The sequence below is a fragment of the Myotis davidii genome, unplaced genomic scaffold (assembly GCF_000327345.1).
Source record: "Myotis davidii unplaced genomic scaffold, ASM32734v1 scaffold194, whole genome shotgun sequence".
Classification (NCBI taxonomy): Eukaryota; Metazoa; Chordata; class Mammalia; order Chiroptera; family Vespertilionidae; genus Myotis; species Myotis davidii.
The window spans coordinates 3,960,324-3,974,394 of record NW_006286673.1 but is presented as its reverse complement, the minus strand read 5'-3'; the positions used below and the strand labels follow the sequence as shown (position 1 = coordinate 3,974,394).

General features: G+C 43.0%; 1 protein-coding gene across 1 annotated transcript in view; it reads right to left on the bottom strand.

The window, feature by feature from the left end:
• The window catches only part of DIP2C (disco interacting protein 2 homolog C), a 178,441-nt gene that overhangs the window by 32,170 nt on the left and 132,200 nt on the right, over window positions 1–14,071 (bottom strand). Inside the window, exons 29-30 of the mRNA XM_015560308.1 lie at window positions 11,151–11,281; window positions 2,222–2,390 (exon numbers count right to left, since the gene is read on the bottom strand). Of these exons, the coding sequence (XP_015415794.1) occupies window positions 2,222–2,390; window positions 11,151–11,281 (300 nt within the window). The remainder of the gene's footprint in view (window positions 1–2,221; window positions 2,391–11,150; window positions 11,282–14,071) is intronic.

Below are 14,071 nucleotides of genomic sequence, written 5' to 3'. Positions count from 1 at the left end.
CATGAGAAAGTGTGTTTGTTCATTTTTCATTTTGCTATTCTCAGTTTTTTTTAATGATTTAAATGTTTTTATTGATTTTGAGAGAGAGAAACATGGATGTGAGAAACATGAATGTGAGAGAGAAACATCAACTGGCTGCCTCCTGTATGCTCCCTGATTGGGGATCGAACCCAAAATCTGGGTATGTGCCCTGATGGAGAAGTGAACCCTCGACCCTTAGGTGCACTGGTCGATGCTCCAACCAACTGAGCCACACTGGCCAGGGTGAGAAAACCTATTCTAATAAAGGAATGGAAATTGAATGTTTGGGCAAAAGACATTTTACGTCCCATGAGACTTCAAAGGTCACAGATAAAATCTCGTATCAAGGGCATCTCTGTTTCTAAGGTCCGCACACCTCTGTTCGGCACCAAATCAGTCAGCTGAGCGAAACAGCGAAGCTCAGAGGAGGAGGAATCTAGTGAGTCAGCACACACTGGGGCCTCGTGAGAGCGAGGGGCTGCGCTTGCCATGAGGTGACTGGTGTGTCTGAGAACAATCGCCACAAGCTGACCCATCCATCCTTCAAGCACCTGCAAGGATGTAGTTACAGGAAGAGAGAGAGAGAGAGAGAGAGAGAGAGAGAGAGAGAGAGAGAGGACGCGAAAGAGCGAGAGAGAGAGAGAGAACACGAAAGAGCGAAAGAGTGAGAGAGTGAGAGAGCGAGAGAGCGCGCAAGTTGGGTAGAGGGAGAGCTCACAGGGCTCCGGAACCGAAGAGGGAAACACACAAGATAGCACTGACACTGACAGTATACAGCAGTGATGGCGAACCTTTTGAGCTCGGCGTGTCAGCATTTTGAAAAACCCTAACTTAGCTCTGGTACCGTGTCACATATAGAAATTTTTTGATATTTGCAACCATAGTAAAACAAAGACTTATATTTTTGATATTTATTTTATATATTTAAATGCCATTTAACAAAGAAAAATCAACCAAAAAAATGAGTCCGCATGTCAGAGGTTCGCCATCACTGGTCTACAGACACGATTTTATACACATACAGGTACACAGGAAACAGTAAAATCTCAGTAATACGAATGATTTACATGTGTATGGATTGGGAGACAATGCAGCCTGGGGTTTGAAATGTGGACCTGGAGTCACAGAGTCGAAATTTAGCTCCAAATTTTATTAAATGCAAGAACTTGGAAAGGGTGCTTAATTTTTCCGTCACTTTTCCTCATTTTAAAAATGAGGTCAAAGATGGATTTTATTTCAGAGAGCTGTTGTAAAGGTTAAATGAATCAATATGTAAAGTGCTTAGGAATCATTCAAATATGATATTATTTCACTTTGGCTATTTATGCAGCTACAGAGAAATTTGATGAAGTGCACTCATTTTATAATGTAATACAGGTAGACATGAATGATAATTATGTTTTATAAATTTGTTTTCCTGCATAAATATATAACTTCAAGTAATTACACATTTATTTATGTAACTTATTATCAAAATTATCTTGCATTTTATTTTCCTGTTCAATTCTAATACATTAAGTCTAAAAAAGAAAACAAAACTCAGGAAAAGCAATTGTATTGCTTTACTAATTTGTATGTGCACACATGCACAAAGGATAATCTGGATTTATACATAGCAACCCACATATCTGGGCATGGAAGCAGTACATAGTAGTTGGAAGGAATATAAATTAAAACTAGTAACTTGGATAAAGGCAACTTAATTTACTATGACAATATGTTTGTTGAAATGTCCTTGGTTTAAATAGAGGGAAATGCTATTATTGTCACACACACACCACTGTTCACTTAATTGTGAAAATGGATTTTGGTTAGGATTGATTGACACCTATAAATCAGGGTCTTCAAGGGAAATAAAACTAGCGGCACAATTCAAACTGATGACTTGAATACCAGGGTCAGAATAAAATGAACGGGACTGAAGAACTGAATTTACCAACAAATGAGAAAGCAATTCAGGACCTTCAAGAAGACCTAATGGAATTAATGACATCAGTGACACACACTCGCACTCTTTGTGGCAGTGTCGAAATAGTCATGTCATAAGACGAGGTTTGCACGTGAAAACAAATTTGTGAGCCTCGGCTTCTGTGAAGGGTTATTTTTACTTCCCCAAACCCTGCCCACGCCCTTGGACACTGCTTTCCTAGGACCCAGGAAATGGCCTCCAGGCCCTGAGGGGTCGGTGAGGGCTGCTTACCTTGAGGGATTCTGTCTGTGAGCCCAGCCCCTTGGTACAGAGTTCCATCACCGAATAGGAACAAAAGGTATCGCGGACTTTGTACTGACTGACGGCAAGAAGCCACAAGGCGGGGTTGGTTTCCAGCTCTGAAGGCGGGATGAGGATGGACTGGTGCCCAGAGTACACGCTGCAGAGAGAAACGGAGAGGTCAGCGAGGACGCGGAAGAGGGGCCAACCTGTACCTGAGAAATGCCCGAAGTCCACGTGCCAGAGAGGGATGGTCATAGCCGCTCTACTTCTAGGTACTTTGAAGCATAAAACGAAAGTCTGCTCATGAACACACTCTGAAAAGCACAAAAGAACCCGAGAGTTGTGATCCAGCGTTCCTGCCCTGGTGAGCACGCATTGGAAACACAAGCCGTGACACTGCGGAGTTTCTCAAAGTTGGTACAAAGACAAGTGGGGGTCTCCTTCCCGGCAGGAAACATAGAATTGGATTTTGGTAGAAGGCCTGGAAGTCTAGAACAGGAGTTAGCAAACCACAGTGCTGCCCGTTTTTGTAAATGAAGTCGTACTGGGACTCGGCCACCCGGGGGTATAACATGGCCCGCACCGGCGTTGCACCAACCCGCCCAGACACTTGCTAAAGGGCCGTTGAGAAAAAGCACGCCTACGGCTGGTGTAGGAAATTGACACCCAGAGTAAATGAAGGGAAATCAGCACAATTAGACAAAGCTTGTCACTCAATTTTTAAGGTTTGAAATTTTGCTTCAGAATAAACCAAACAGAACAAAGGAAAAACGTGTCTTCTTTAATTTTACCTTTAGATTAGAGAATGTATTTAGGGAAATGCTAGGCTACATATTTTGATCTGTCATCAATTGGTGGGGCAAGTGAGGCTTTAAAATACTGAAGTATTTGTCTAATCTACATTTCTAATGGTTTTACTTTTTTAGTTTATGACTGTAAATCAATGTGAATAGATGTCATGCACTATAATAAAATACCCTAGATAAATCCCCTTCTAAGATTTAAGTAAAAGGGATTTTCTAGGTACAAAATTCTGATAGATAAAAGAGCACGTTAAGCCTCAACTGCTAAAGCTAATTTTTCTTGAATGAAGTCAATCTGACATTAAAACTTTCAAAATTGTTTACAATAGAATCAAAGTAGTTAAAAAAAGAAAAGTAAGGAAATTAGGTTGGCTTGCAAAATCTACTTTAAACAGGGCCCTTAGAAGAAAAACTATTCTTCAGGGCATTTGGGGGCAAGTTTCTTTTCTTTCTTCGTTCCTCTATTCCAAAGTTTCATTTACTTTCGTCAAAAGGAAAGACAGCAAATGACCTTTCCTGTGATCTTTTCAAAGGATTGAATCATCTGAGAGTTGTCCTCGGGAAATTAATTTAGGTCATTCAAGATCACTTTATATTAAGGGTATTTACGAGATCAAATAACATGCCAACAAATACATCGACATCACAAAATACTGACATGGGCCGGCAAGTCTTGTTTTTTACTTCTGGGGCATACCGTATTACTCTTAAAATAACCTTCCGCCGAAACCGGTTTGGCTCAGTGGATAGAGCGTCAGCCTGCGGACTGAGGGGCCCCAGGTTCGATTCCGGTCAAGGGCATGTGCCTGGGTTGCGGGCACATCCCCAGTGGGAAATTTAAAAAATAAAATAAAATAAAATAAAATAACCTTCTAAGAATTTTATACTTGGGTCTGAAGACAAACATTTCCCTATCTCCAGGGGCCAACAGATGCTGCCCTGCCCCCCCCCCCCAATACTCACAGAGGTCTTAGGGCTATCTCTGAAGACTTACAGTCTTTTTTCCCAGGGATGGTGAGAGCTAAGGGTCACAGCAACACTCTCCTCTCTCCCACTAAGACCCTGTTCCCAGAGGTGGGGCGCCTCTGAGAACACTGACAATAAGCAGAAGGGAATTCCCACAACTGACTGTTGGAAGCTGTTATTTTGCTTTGCTCCTGTGGGTGGGCACCGTCATTCAGTCCTACTCTGTCACTCAGAATCAGCCAGCACACGACAGCTGGTGTGACTGAATTAGAGCCGTTCTTAGTAACTACTGTGTCAACTCCAATCAGAAGCCTCAAGGAAGCATGAAGCAGGAAGAAATAAAAATAACGGAAAAATTACCTCTGCTGAATGGATATTAAAAGAACAATCTCAGGGCCCAAAGTGGGATCATGTACCAGGTCAAAGATCTAAAGTGTAAGATCTAATGTGCAGGCCTAAATCTAACAAGCCCGAACATCATGTCTCTCCTAAATCATAATTATTCTCCAGGAAGCAGGCATCCTACCTCTTTGAGAGATGATGCGGCAAATTTTTGTTAACACCAAATGTTGTTCAACCCACCACACCTTAGATTACCCTGCGTGCTTTTATCGCAGCTGCTCCTTCACACCTAGGCCTATTTCATCTTCCGTGCTAGCACCAAACATGCTTGATGGCTCTTGAGCCTCATGTCTTAGGGAAGTAAGATGAAGGGGAAATCTTAGGATGATATTCCTATTATAACAATCTATCATCTCCATATTGTTCCCAGCATCTTAATCCGTAAATGCTAGAGCATAAGGAGATCCAAAATGAAGAAAATTAAATACAAATCACCTACTGCCTTCCTCAAGAATTTCTATCAGGAAAAATGATTGGCCTGATCAGAAGCATTAGCATGTGAAAGGGTGATAGTGTGGTGTGTGATATTATGCTTGGCTAGAGAATGTCATGTATACTTGTGAAAATGAATAGGACAGAAGTCAACATTAAGAAGAAAACATAGGACAAGCAGAAAACTTGAGTCATAAATATCCTACTTGCCCTTTCCTTGCCCAGTCCAAAAAATGATGATTGTTTTATGTATTAACCAATGTTGATTACTTGGCACTGGCTATAAATACCTCCATGGGAAAAAACAAACCTACTTAACAGCAGATTGCTTATAATGAATATTTTCTGAGAACTTCTGGAATCAAAACTATTTTAGTTTCAGTGGTTCTCAACCTTCTGGCCCGTTAAATATAGTTCTTCATGTTGTGACCCAACCATAAAATTATTTTCGTTGCTACTTCATAACTGTCATGTTGCTACTGTTATGAATCATAATGTAAATATCTGATATGCAGGGTGGCCTTAGGCGACCCCTGTGAAAGGGTCGTTCGACTGTCAAAGGGGTCGCGACCCACAGGTTGAGAACCACTGGTTTAGATTTTAACTTCAAAAAGAACAAAACGATGAAAAAGACAGTTTGGGGATATTTCTCCCTGCCTGTGGCCCATCTTTTCATTCTCCTGTTTTTTGCAGAGCAGATACTATTAATTTTAACGGATCCCAGCCTATCAATTCTTTCTTTCATGCTTTGTATTTTTGGTGTCATGTCTAAAAACTCATCACCAAACCCCATCATCTAGGTTTTCTCTAGGAGTTTTATAATTTTATCTTTCACAATTAGGTCTCTGATCCACTTAAGCTAATTTTTGTGAAGGCTGTGAATTCTGTGTCTAGGTTCATGTTTTTAGATGTGGATCTCCAGTTGTTCCTGCACTGTTTGGGGAAAAGACTATGTTTGCTCCACTGTGTTGCCTTGCTCCCGTGTTAAAGATTGGTTAATGATATTTATGTGGGTCTGCTTCTGGGTTCTCTACACCACCAAGAGTGAACCCTAAGGTCAATGTTGGGCTCTGGGTGATGATGATGTGTCAACATAGGTTCCTAGGTTACAAAAAAATGTACCACCTGGTGGGAGATGTTGATAATGAAGGAGGCAGTGCACATGTGGGCCAGGGGATGAAGGGACTCGCTCTGTACCTTACACTCAATTTTGCTGTGAACCTACCTAATAAAGTCTATCTGAGAAAATACAAATAAAAACATGGCTGACCAGGAGAGAAAAAAAAGACATTTTGGTAACTAATATAAATTTGTAATTAAATGATTTCAGATTAAGAACCTGCAAAGACATACAAACAACTGAAAACTATCACAACTTGGGCACTATGAGCAAGGCAGCCACGCGGCTCACTGGGACCCACATCACCTTGTGGATCACATGGGCGAGCCTCCCCCCTGACAGGCTGGTGTCTGTACTATGCATGCCAGTCAATCCAACGATAGGCTGTTTTCTGTTTGCTTGTTTGTTTTTTTAAAGACAGCTTTGTGCGAGGCCAGGGTGGCTCAGTGGTTGAGCATCGACCTATGAAACAGGAGATCATGATTTGATTCCTCGTGAGGACACATGCCTGGGTTGTGGGCTCGATCCCCAGTAGAGGGCATGCAGGAGGCAGCTGACCAATGATTCTCTCTCATCACTGATGTTTCTATCTCTCTCCCTCTCTGAAATACATAAAAAATATTTAAAATAAAAATAAGACGCTTTTGTGTAGCTATAATTCGCATACCATGAAATCCACCCATTTTAAGCACCGCCTTAAACGAAGTGTAGTAAATTGCAGAGTTGCATAATTATCACTACGATGCAGCTCTAGGACATTCCATCACCCTAAAGGTAGGCTTGTGTCCATTTGTAGTCAATCCTGTTTCAAACCCTCGCCACAATCATCATTCTCCTTTCTGTCTCTACCGATTTGCCTTTTCTGAACACTTCATGTAAATGGAATCATGACACAATCATATCATGTGTGGCCGCTGGGGTCTGGCTGTTTTCTCTCAGCACAGTGTGGGTGAAGTTTGTCCGTGTGGCAGCTGTGCTCCATCGTACGAATGTGATGAACACTGCTTATTATACACTCACCAGTCAGTGGGCATTTGGATTGTCGGCCTCTTTTACTTTAAACAAAGCCTGCTGTGAACGCTTCAAGTGTGGAGTCTTTGTGTGGCCATGGTTTCCCATAAATGCCTAGGAGTGGAACTGCTGGGTCATATGGTACATTTATGTTTAACTTTTAAGACTATGCAAACTGTGGTTTCATCATTTTACATTCTCATCAATGATGTAGGAGATTCCCATTTCTGTACATCCTTGGTTACCTTTGCTTTACAGTATAGTTTTGAAATCAGGAAATATAAAACTCCCACTTTATTTTCTGTCTTTCAGGTTATAGCTCTTCTAATGGGTGCGAAGTGATATCTCAAAGGTTTTCATTTGCATTTCCCTAATATATGTGAAGCATATTTGCATGTGCTTATTGGTCATTCGTGTATTTTGGTGAAATGTCTGTTCAAGTCTGCTGCCTATTTTTAAATCATGTTGCAGATTAATGAGTTTTAGGAATCTGTATATATCTGGTTAGAAGGACTTTATCAGATAGATGATTTGCAAATATTTTTCCCCAGTCTGTAGCTTGTCTTTTCACTTTCTTTCTCTTTTTTTAGAGGTTTTTAACTTTTTTTAATTACTGATTTTAGAGAGAGGAAGATGGGAGGAAGGAGGGAGAGAAAGGAGAGAGAAAAGGAGAGGGAGAGGGAGAGGGAGGGAGGGAGAGAGAGGGAGAGAGAGAGAGAGAGAGAGAGAGAGAGAGATTAAGAATACATCCAGAATAGAGTATTTGATATTAGAGAGAGAGAGAGAGAGAGAGAGACACTGATGAGAGAGAGAAAACACTGACTGCTCCAGGGAGAACTCCACAGCCTGGGTACGTGTCCTGTGGTGGACAGGACGATGCTCCAGCCAACTGAGCCTCAACAGCCAGGGCTTTTTCACTTTCCCAATGGTGTCTTTTCATGTGCAAAAGTTTTAAATTTTGTTGGAGTCTAATTTATCAATATTTTTAAATGTACCTTTGATATCATACCTAAGAACCCTTTGCCTAAACTAGTATTAGAAATATTTACTTATATGCTTTTTTCTTACAGTTTTATAGTTTTGCTCTAAACTATAAGGTCTATGATCTACTTGGAGCTGATTTACGTACATGATGTTAGGTATAAGTGTAACCTTTTTGCACGTCCATGTCCACTTTTCCCAGCATCATTTGTGGAAAAGACAATCCTTTCCCCATTGAGTTGCCTTGGCTCCTTTGTTGGAAAATCAAATGACCACACTTATTTTCTGGACTCTCAATTCTATTTTGTGGATTATTTTATATATCTACATCTATATTTTTATGCCAGTACCACACTGTCATGGTTACAACAGTAAGTGTTGAAATTGGGAAGTCTGAGTTTTCCAACTTTGTTATTCTATTCAAAAATTGTTTTGGGTCCTTTATTTATATTTTATGATCATGTCATTTTTGGCACACACTCCCCCAAGCCCCCCCAAAAACCCAACAAAAACCTGCTAAGGTGTTACACTGGACAGGTGTTACACTGAATCTTTTGACCAATTTGGGGCTTCTAATCAGTGAATATAAAATCTCTGACATGTTTTTTAAAACATGCGTGATCTTATAAAAATATTTTCAAACAAGTCTATTATGTCAGTGATTTTCAGATAAACAACCTTCTAGCTGAAGGAAACTTTTGGATGAAGATATACAAAAAACTATTTGTATCAAATTAAAAACAATGCTGAAACAATCACAACGTTAAAGTTCCAAGTAAAGTAAAAATAACTTTTTCTCCCTTGAATCATTGGAGAGTGAGCCACTGACCTGATGCCCCCCAACCCCAAATACTTTAGGGGGTATTTCCAACAAACACGTTTATTTTCCTCCACAAGCCAATCAAGGCATCAAAATCTAATTGATACATTTCTTCCCTCTAAGCCTCAGACCCTACTCCCGTTCTGCCTGTTGTCTCACTGATATCTGACGACGAAGGGGGCAGTGAGGCTGTCGACCCTGTCTAGACGGGCCCTTCGGTGCTCCCCCGACCGTGACAGTGGCATTCATGAAGATGACAGGCCACTGTGCTGTCGCGTGTCCCTCAGTTTGAGCGCCTGATGTCCCCAGGTGAAGCACCTTCGATGCAGTTTTCCTCACTGCAAGGCTCCCAGTGACACACAGGTGCTGGTCCCAGTGTGGGCAAGGTTCACCTTGATCTCTTGGTTCAGGCTTCTCCACTGTGAAGTTCTCTCCTCTCCTTATAATTGGTAGCTGCCTGGTGGACAGCTCCCATGTAGATTCTTGTTCCTCACTGAGCTTTCAATCTGTTCACCTATTTATGCCTAAATGGTCAGATAATTTCCCATTGTATTCCAAGTGTTATAATCTATTAGTCTTTACTTGGATGCTCAGATTGCCCCCGTTTGGCCAGCGGGCACCGCTTTAAGCCAGCTCCTTGGTTCTTTGGTATTTCCCCCTCGTTCTGTGAGGACTTCCTTCCTGTCCCAGTCTTGAAATCAGCCATTTCTCAAAGGAGCCCTAGCTTCTTTCAGAGGAATATGGAACATACAACATTTATGGATGCTGTGCATTCTCACTGCTGTTCAGTGGCTGCTCCCAGGTCCAGTTTTTAAAGCAAGTCCACTGGGCTGTTTCTATAGAGGATTTCTGAATGAGGAGGTTCACAGCTGATACGCATTGATTTTTCATGTTGCAGGGGCAATCAACAGAACACTGATCTCGTGACTTCTGAGTGAATTTGCAGGGAGGACGTTCATTAAGGAAAGGGTTGTTGTGACCCTGTTTGCACAATTCCTTTAAAGACACTCCCACCCTGCTATTTGTGATGCCCATCAGGGACGTTCCCTTCAAAAGCGTCTTCTCTGTTGCTTGGATGGGATTGTCTTGGTGACGCTGCAAGCCCAGGAGGCACTCCACTCACGGCTTCAGCTTAACCTTTGCCAAGTGGCATACGGACAGTTGTCCTAAAAGGTCAGTAGGACAAGCTTCCTGCTCAGTTGGCAGAACATGTCTAAGGTCACCTTGGCCCTCCTGCTGGGATGGTATATTCTGAACTATTTCCCAAGAAAAGGTTACCCACAATGCTACTGCATTTGAGATGGTGGCAAAAATCATTAACATATTTTTTATTGCTTAATTCTATATGCTCCCTCAAAAAAGTTTAATTGTCCTAATTAGAATGCCAGTGTTTTTAAAAAACACAGGATTGGATCTTAATCCAACCTTTTACTATTAAATATTATGAAGGCACTAAGGTCATTGTTTTAGAAGAGTGTTTAAAAACATGAAAAAAATGTCTACTATAGACTATTAAGAAAAAAAAACCCCGGAAATTATGACTGATTTCATACAGTAGCATCTCCGTTTTATAAATATGTTGATGTACATTAACAAAATTGTATATGTAACTTAAAGGATTATGGGTGAAATCACGTGGCATTTGGTGTTTGCTTTAAAATATCCCGTGTGAAAAAGGGACGGTAGAAAGGGAAGATGGATGGAGCAACATGGATGACAAGCTGGTCCCTGGCAGCTGGATGGTGGGCACTGGCGTTTACTGCAGCGCTCTTTATATACTCACGGACGTTAATGATAAAAGGTGCTATGCTGCGTTAGAAAATAAGTTCTCAAAGGCTACATGCCAAGTGCTAATTGTGACTATTTCTTGGTATCACTAGGTGGTATGATAATCGAAGCTTTATTTTCTTCTTTATAGTATTTTGTATTTTTTAAAGTTTCTACAAGGAACATAAATGTATAATCTGTAAATACTTGGATGGAGCTTGGGCTCGGGCTGTCCCTCTGTGGCAGCTCCCCTCCCCGCCGCCCCCCAACATCACCTGCATCAGCGGGGAGCCTGAAGGAGGCAAGCAACTGCCACACCAGCTGATTTAATCCAAATCCCAGGCCAGGGATTTTGCTAGGATTTAAGAGCGAAAGAAGCAAGCCTGAGGCCTGGGAGTGCTCTGCTTGGGAAACCATGCGTCCCTGACAAACAGCTCTCAGAATGTCCCCAGAGGCCACCGTCTCTGTTTCAGCAAACTTCACGGAGACCGACTGGTTCAGACACCTCAGAATGACACCACGGCAGCCTGGCTGAGCAGGGGCAGGACAGGGACCGAGTGCAGGAGAAGGTGTGGGATTTGCTTATTCTTTTAAAGATATTAAAGGAACACTCACCTGCAGAGGCACCACAGGACAAACCCAAGTCCACAGTAAGGGTCCAAGCAGATGGCCACTTCTCTAGAGGGGTAGAGCTCACACTGCAGCTTAATGGATCGGCAGAAGGCACTGGTGGCTGCGTGACACATCTGCAAGACAGCAGGGCCCACTGAGTGCACGGAGCCCGACACCAGTGCCCAGAGTGATTCAGGGCAGGGGACAATGGTGCCCAAGCTTCGGCTTTGTGAGGAGGGCATGGGCTGCTATCTTCTCATTAGTCTTCCCGTTTTTCATGAGAAAATCACACACACATGATTTTCATGTCCCCAGGATCTAATAACTCTAGTAATTGAAGTCCCCATGTCTTACATTTGCATAGCAGGCTAGTCCACAGGTTCCTCTGCCACCCCATGTGGGCTGTGAACTAGGTAGGGAGATGTCACCTCTCACCCCCTTCTCTGGGCAGGGACTACACCTTATTCACATCCATCTCAGGCCCAACAGAGCACTGCTAGGGAACATGGGCCAGCACAGCATGTGGGGTGAACCATCTCCAACTCAGGGAGGCTCAGAGAAGGTGCATTTGCTGAAGGGCACACACCTGAGCTGGAATCAGAGCCCTGTGCAGTGAGACGCAGCTGCTGTACCATGTGACCGCTGCCAACATTCGCTCTCAGCCCACTGGCAAGGGACAGGCACGAGCCTCTCCAATCCTGGGAGCAGTCCCACTACGGTCAGTATAGAATGTGAATTATTATAAAATATATCTAATAAATCAACTGTCTCACAGAAGCTTTCTAGTGAACCTGAGGCCTCAAGCTAATGGGAAGTGCTGTGTTCCCCAGAGTGGGACTGTGAGAGAATCACAATAAGGCAGGAAACCCAGGGAAATGCTGTGACAGAAGCCAGGCCTGTGGGCTCCTTCCACTGTGACCTTATGGGGAGAAGCCCTGCCCAAAAGGTTTCACTGTGGGTATTTGATTGAATCATCCAAGGTAACACAGATTACTCTAGAACGTAAGTAGTTCTTTTTAGCATGCTTTTAAAGACACAATATTTGTTTAAGAAAAAAAAAAAAGGTTGAATTTATGAAACATTCCTCGACCTCCTGTCTCCTGGATCAGGAGCGAGTAAAATCCTAACTAGCAAGCTTCCTCCCATTCTCAGATTGCCAACTGAAACAAACCTTTGTGGAACCCCTGCTGTGCCACACCTGTAGCTGGAGAGCTGAGTCCTTCAGCTCAGCGCGGCAAATACAAACATGCTAACTGAGCACTTGTTATGTATCAGGCGTTGTATTAGGTTCTTGAGATATAAAAAAAGAATACACCCTGGCTCAGGAACTTGCAGTCTAGTGGAAATTTAAAGATGAAACCTGAGAGCAGGATCTGTGAGTACACAGATGCACAGAGCAGAGAAAGGGTCCTCTATCACCTGTGATATTAAGGATCAGCGAGCACTGACAGATTTCAACAGGGTGACAGAAACACACACAGATTAAGAAAATGCAGTTAGAAAAGTTGAATGTTCAATCTCTAAACTCATCCCAATCTTGACCTACCAACATCACAAACCGAGAGCCCAAGGTGAAATGTTTCTTTAGAACCTCGTCTTAAGAAAAACTCCTGGAGATGAGAACCAAGATGGCGGCATAGATAAACACCTATACTTGCTGCCCCTCACAACTACATCAAAATTACAAGTAAAAGGCAGAACAACTATTATCCACAACTGTGGGAAAGCTGGCTGAGTGGAAGTTCCACAACTACAGAGGTGAAGAAAGTGCATTGAGACTGGTAGGAGGTGCGGAGCCGTGGAACGGGCTGGTACTGGGTGTGCTGCTCTTTTAATTGGGAGGGAGATACAAGCTCCTGCCTGCTCTGAACTCCAGTTCCGGGGAGACTCAGGGAGACCCAGACACATACAAGGAGAAACTAGACTGTCTGGCATCGGGGCAGGAACGCAAGGGTGGTTTTCTTTCAGAGGTGCTCGCAGTGATCATTGTTCCTGTGCAGGGATGCACGGACCTCTCCAGTGGAGGGCTGACTGGAAGCCATTGCTATTTGCTCTGCCCTGGTAATTCCCTGAGACCCCGTCCCACCCAATTTAAAACCGCACCCAAGCTGTGTGCAGTGGCTTTTGTATATGAATGGCCTGTCCTTTCTCAACCTAAAACCTGTCAGGCAACAGCAGCAGCAGCAGCCTCCTTTGCTACACAGCTGGGCCTCAGTCTGGGCACTTCCAAACCCAATACAAAGAGCAGGAATCTGCAGATCTCTCTGTAGCTCCTGCTGGGTGGCCCCAGGCAGTGGATGACTTTGTACCTCTTTGGAGATCCAAGAGCTACTGTACCCAGTGGTCAGTGTGAGGCCATACTGGATTACAACTCTTCACATCCATAAGAGACACACTCAAGGGGCAGACTCAGTGAGCACCAAAGCCCCACTGAAGCAAGTCCTGCGCCATAAGGGTGTCTCCTGCACAACAGCTCTTCCATTGTAGACACAGTTGGTCCTCACAGCCAATTAGCCTGGAGGTCAATTCCCTCTCAGTGATAACAACAGCAATCACGGCTTAACTACAACAAGACTGCACACAGCCCACAAAGGGGTCCACCAAGAGTGTCCACCTCAGGTGATTGGGGAGGCTGAGCCACTGGGCTCTATAGGACACCTACCATACAAGGCCATTCTATAAACACAGGGAAGCAGCCAAAATGTGGAGACAAAGACATATGTCACAAATGAAAGAAATGGAAGCAAGCAAACTACTGGATACAGAGTTCAAAACCATCATTATTAACTAACTCAAGGATCTGAATGAGACTTTCAGGGATCTTAGTGAGAATGTCAAAGACATAAAGGGTCAGTCAGAAGTGAAGTATACACTAACTGAAATAAATAATAATTTACAGGGATTCCACAGTCGAGTAGAGGATT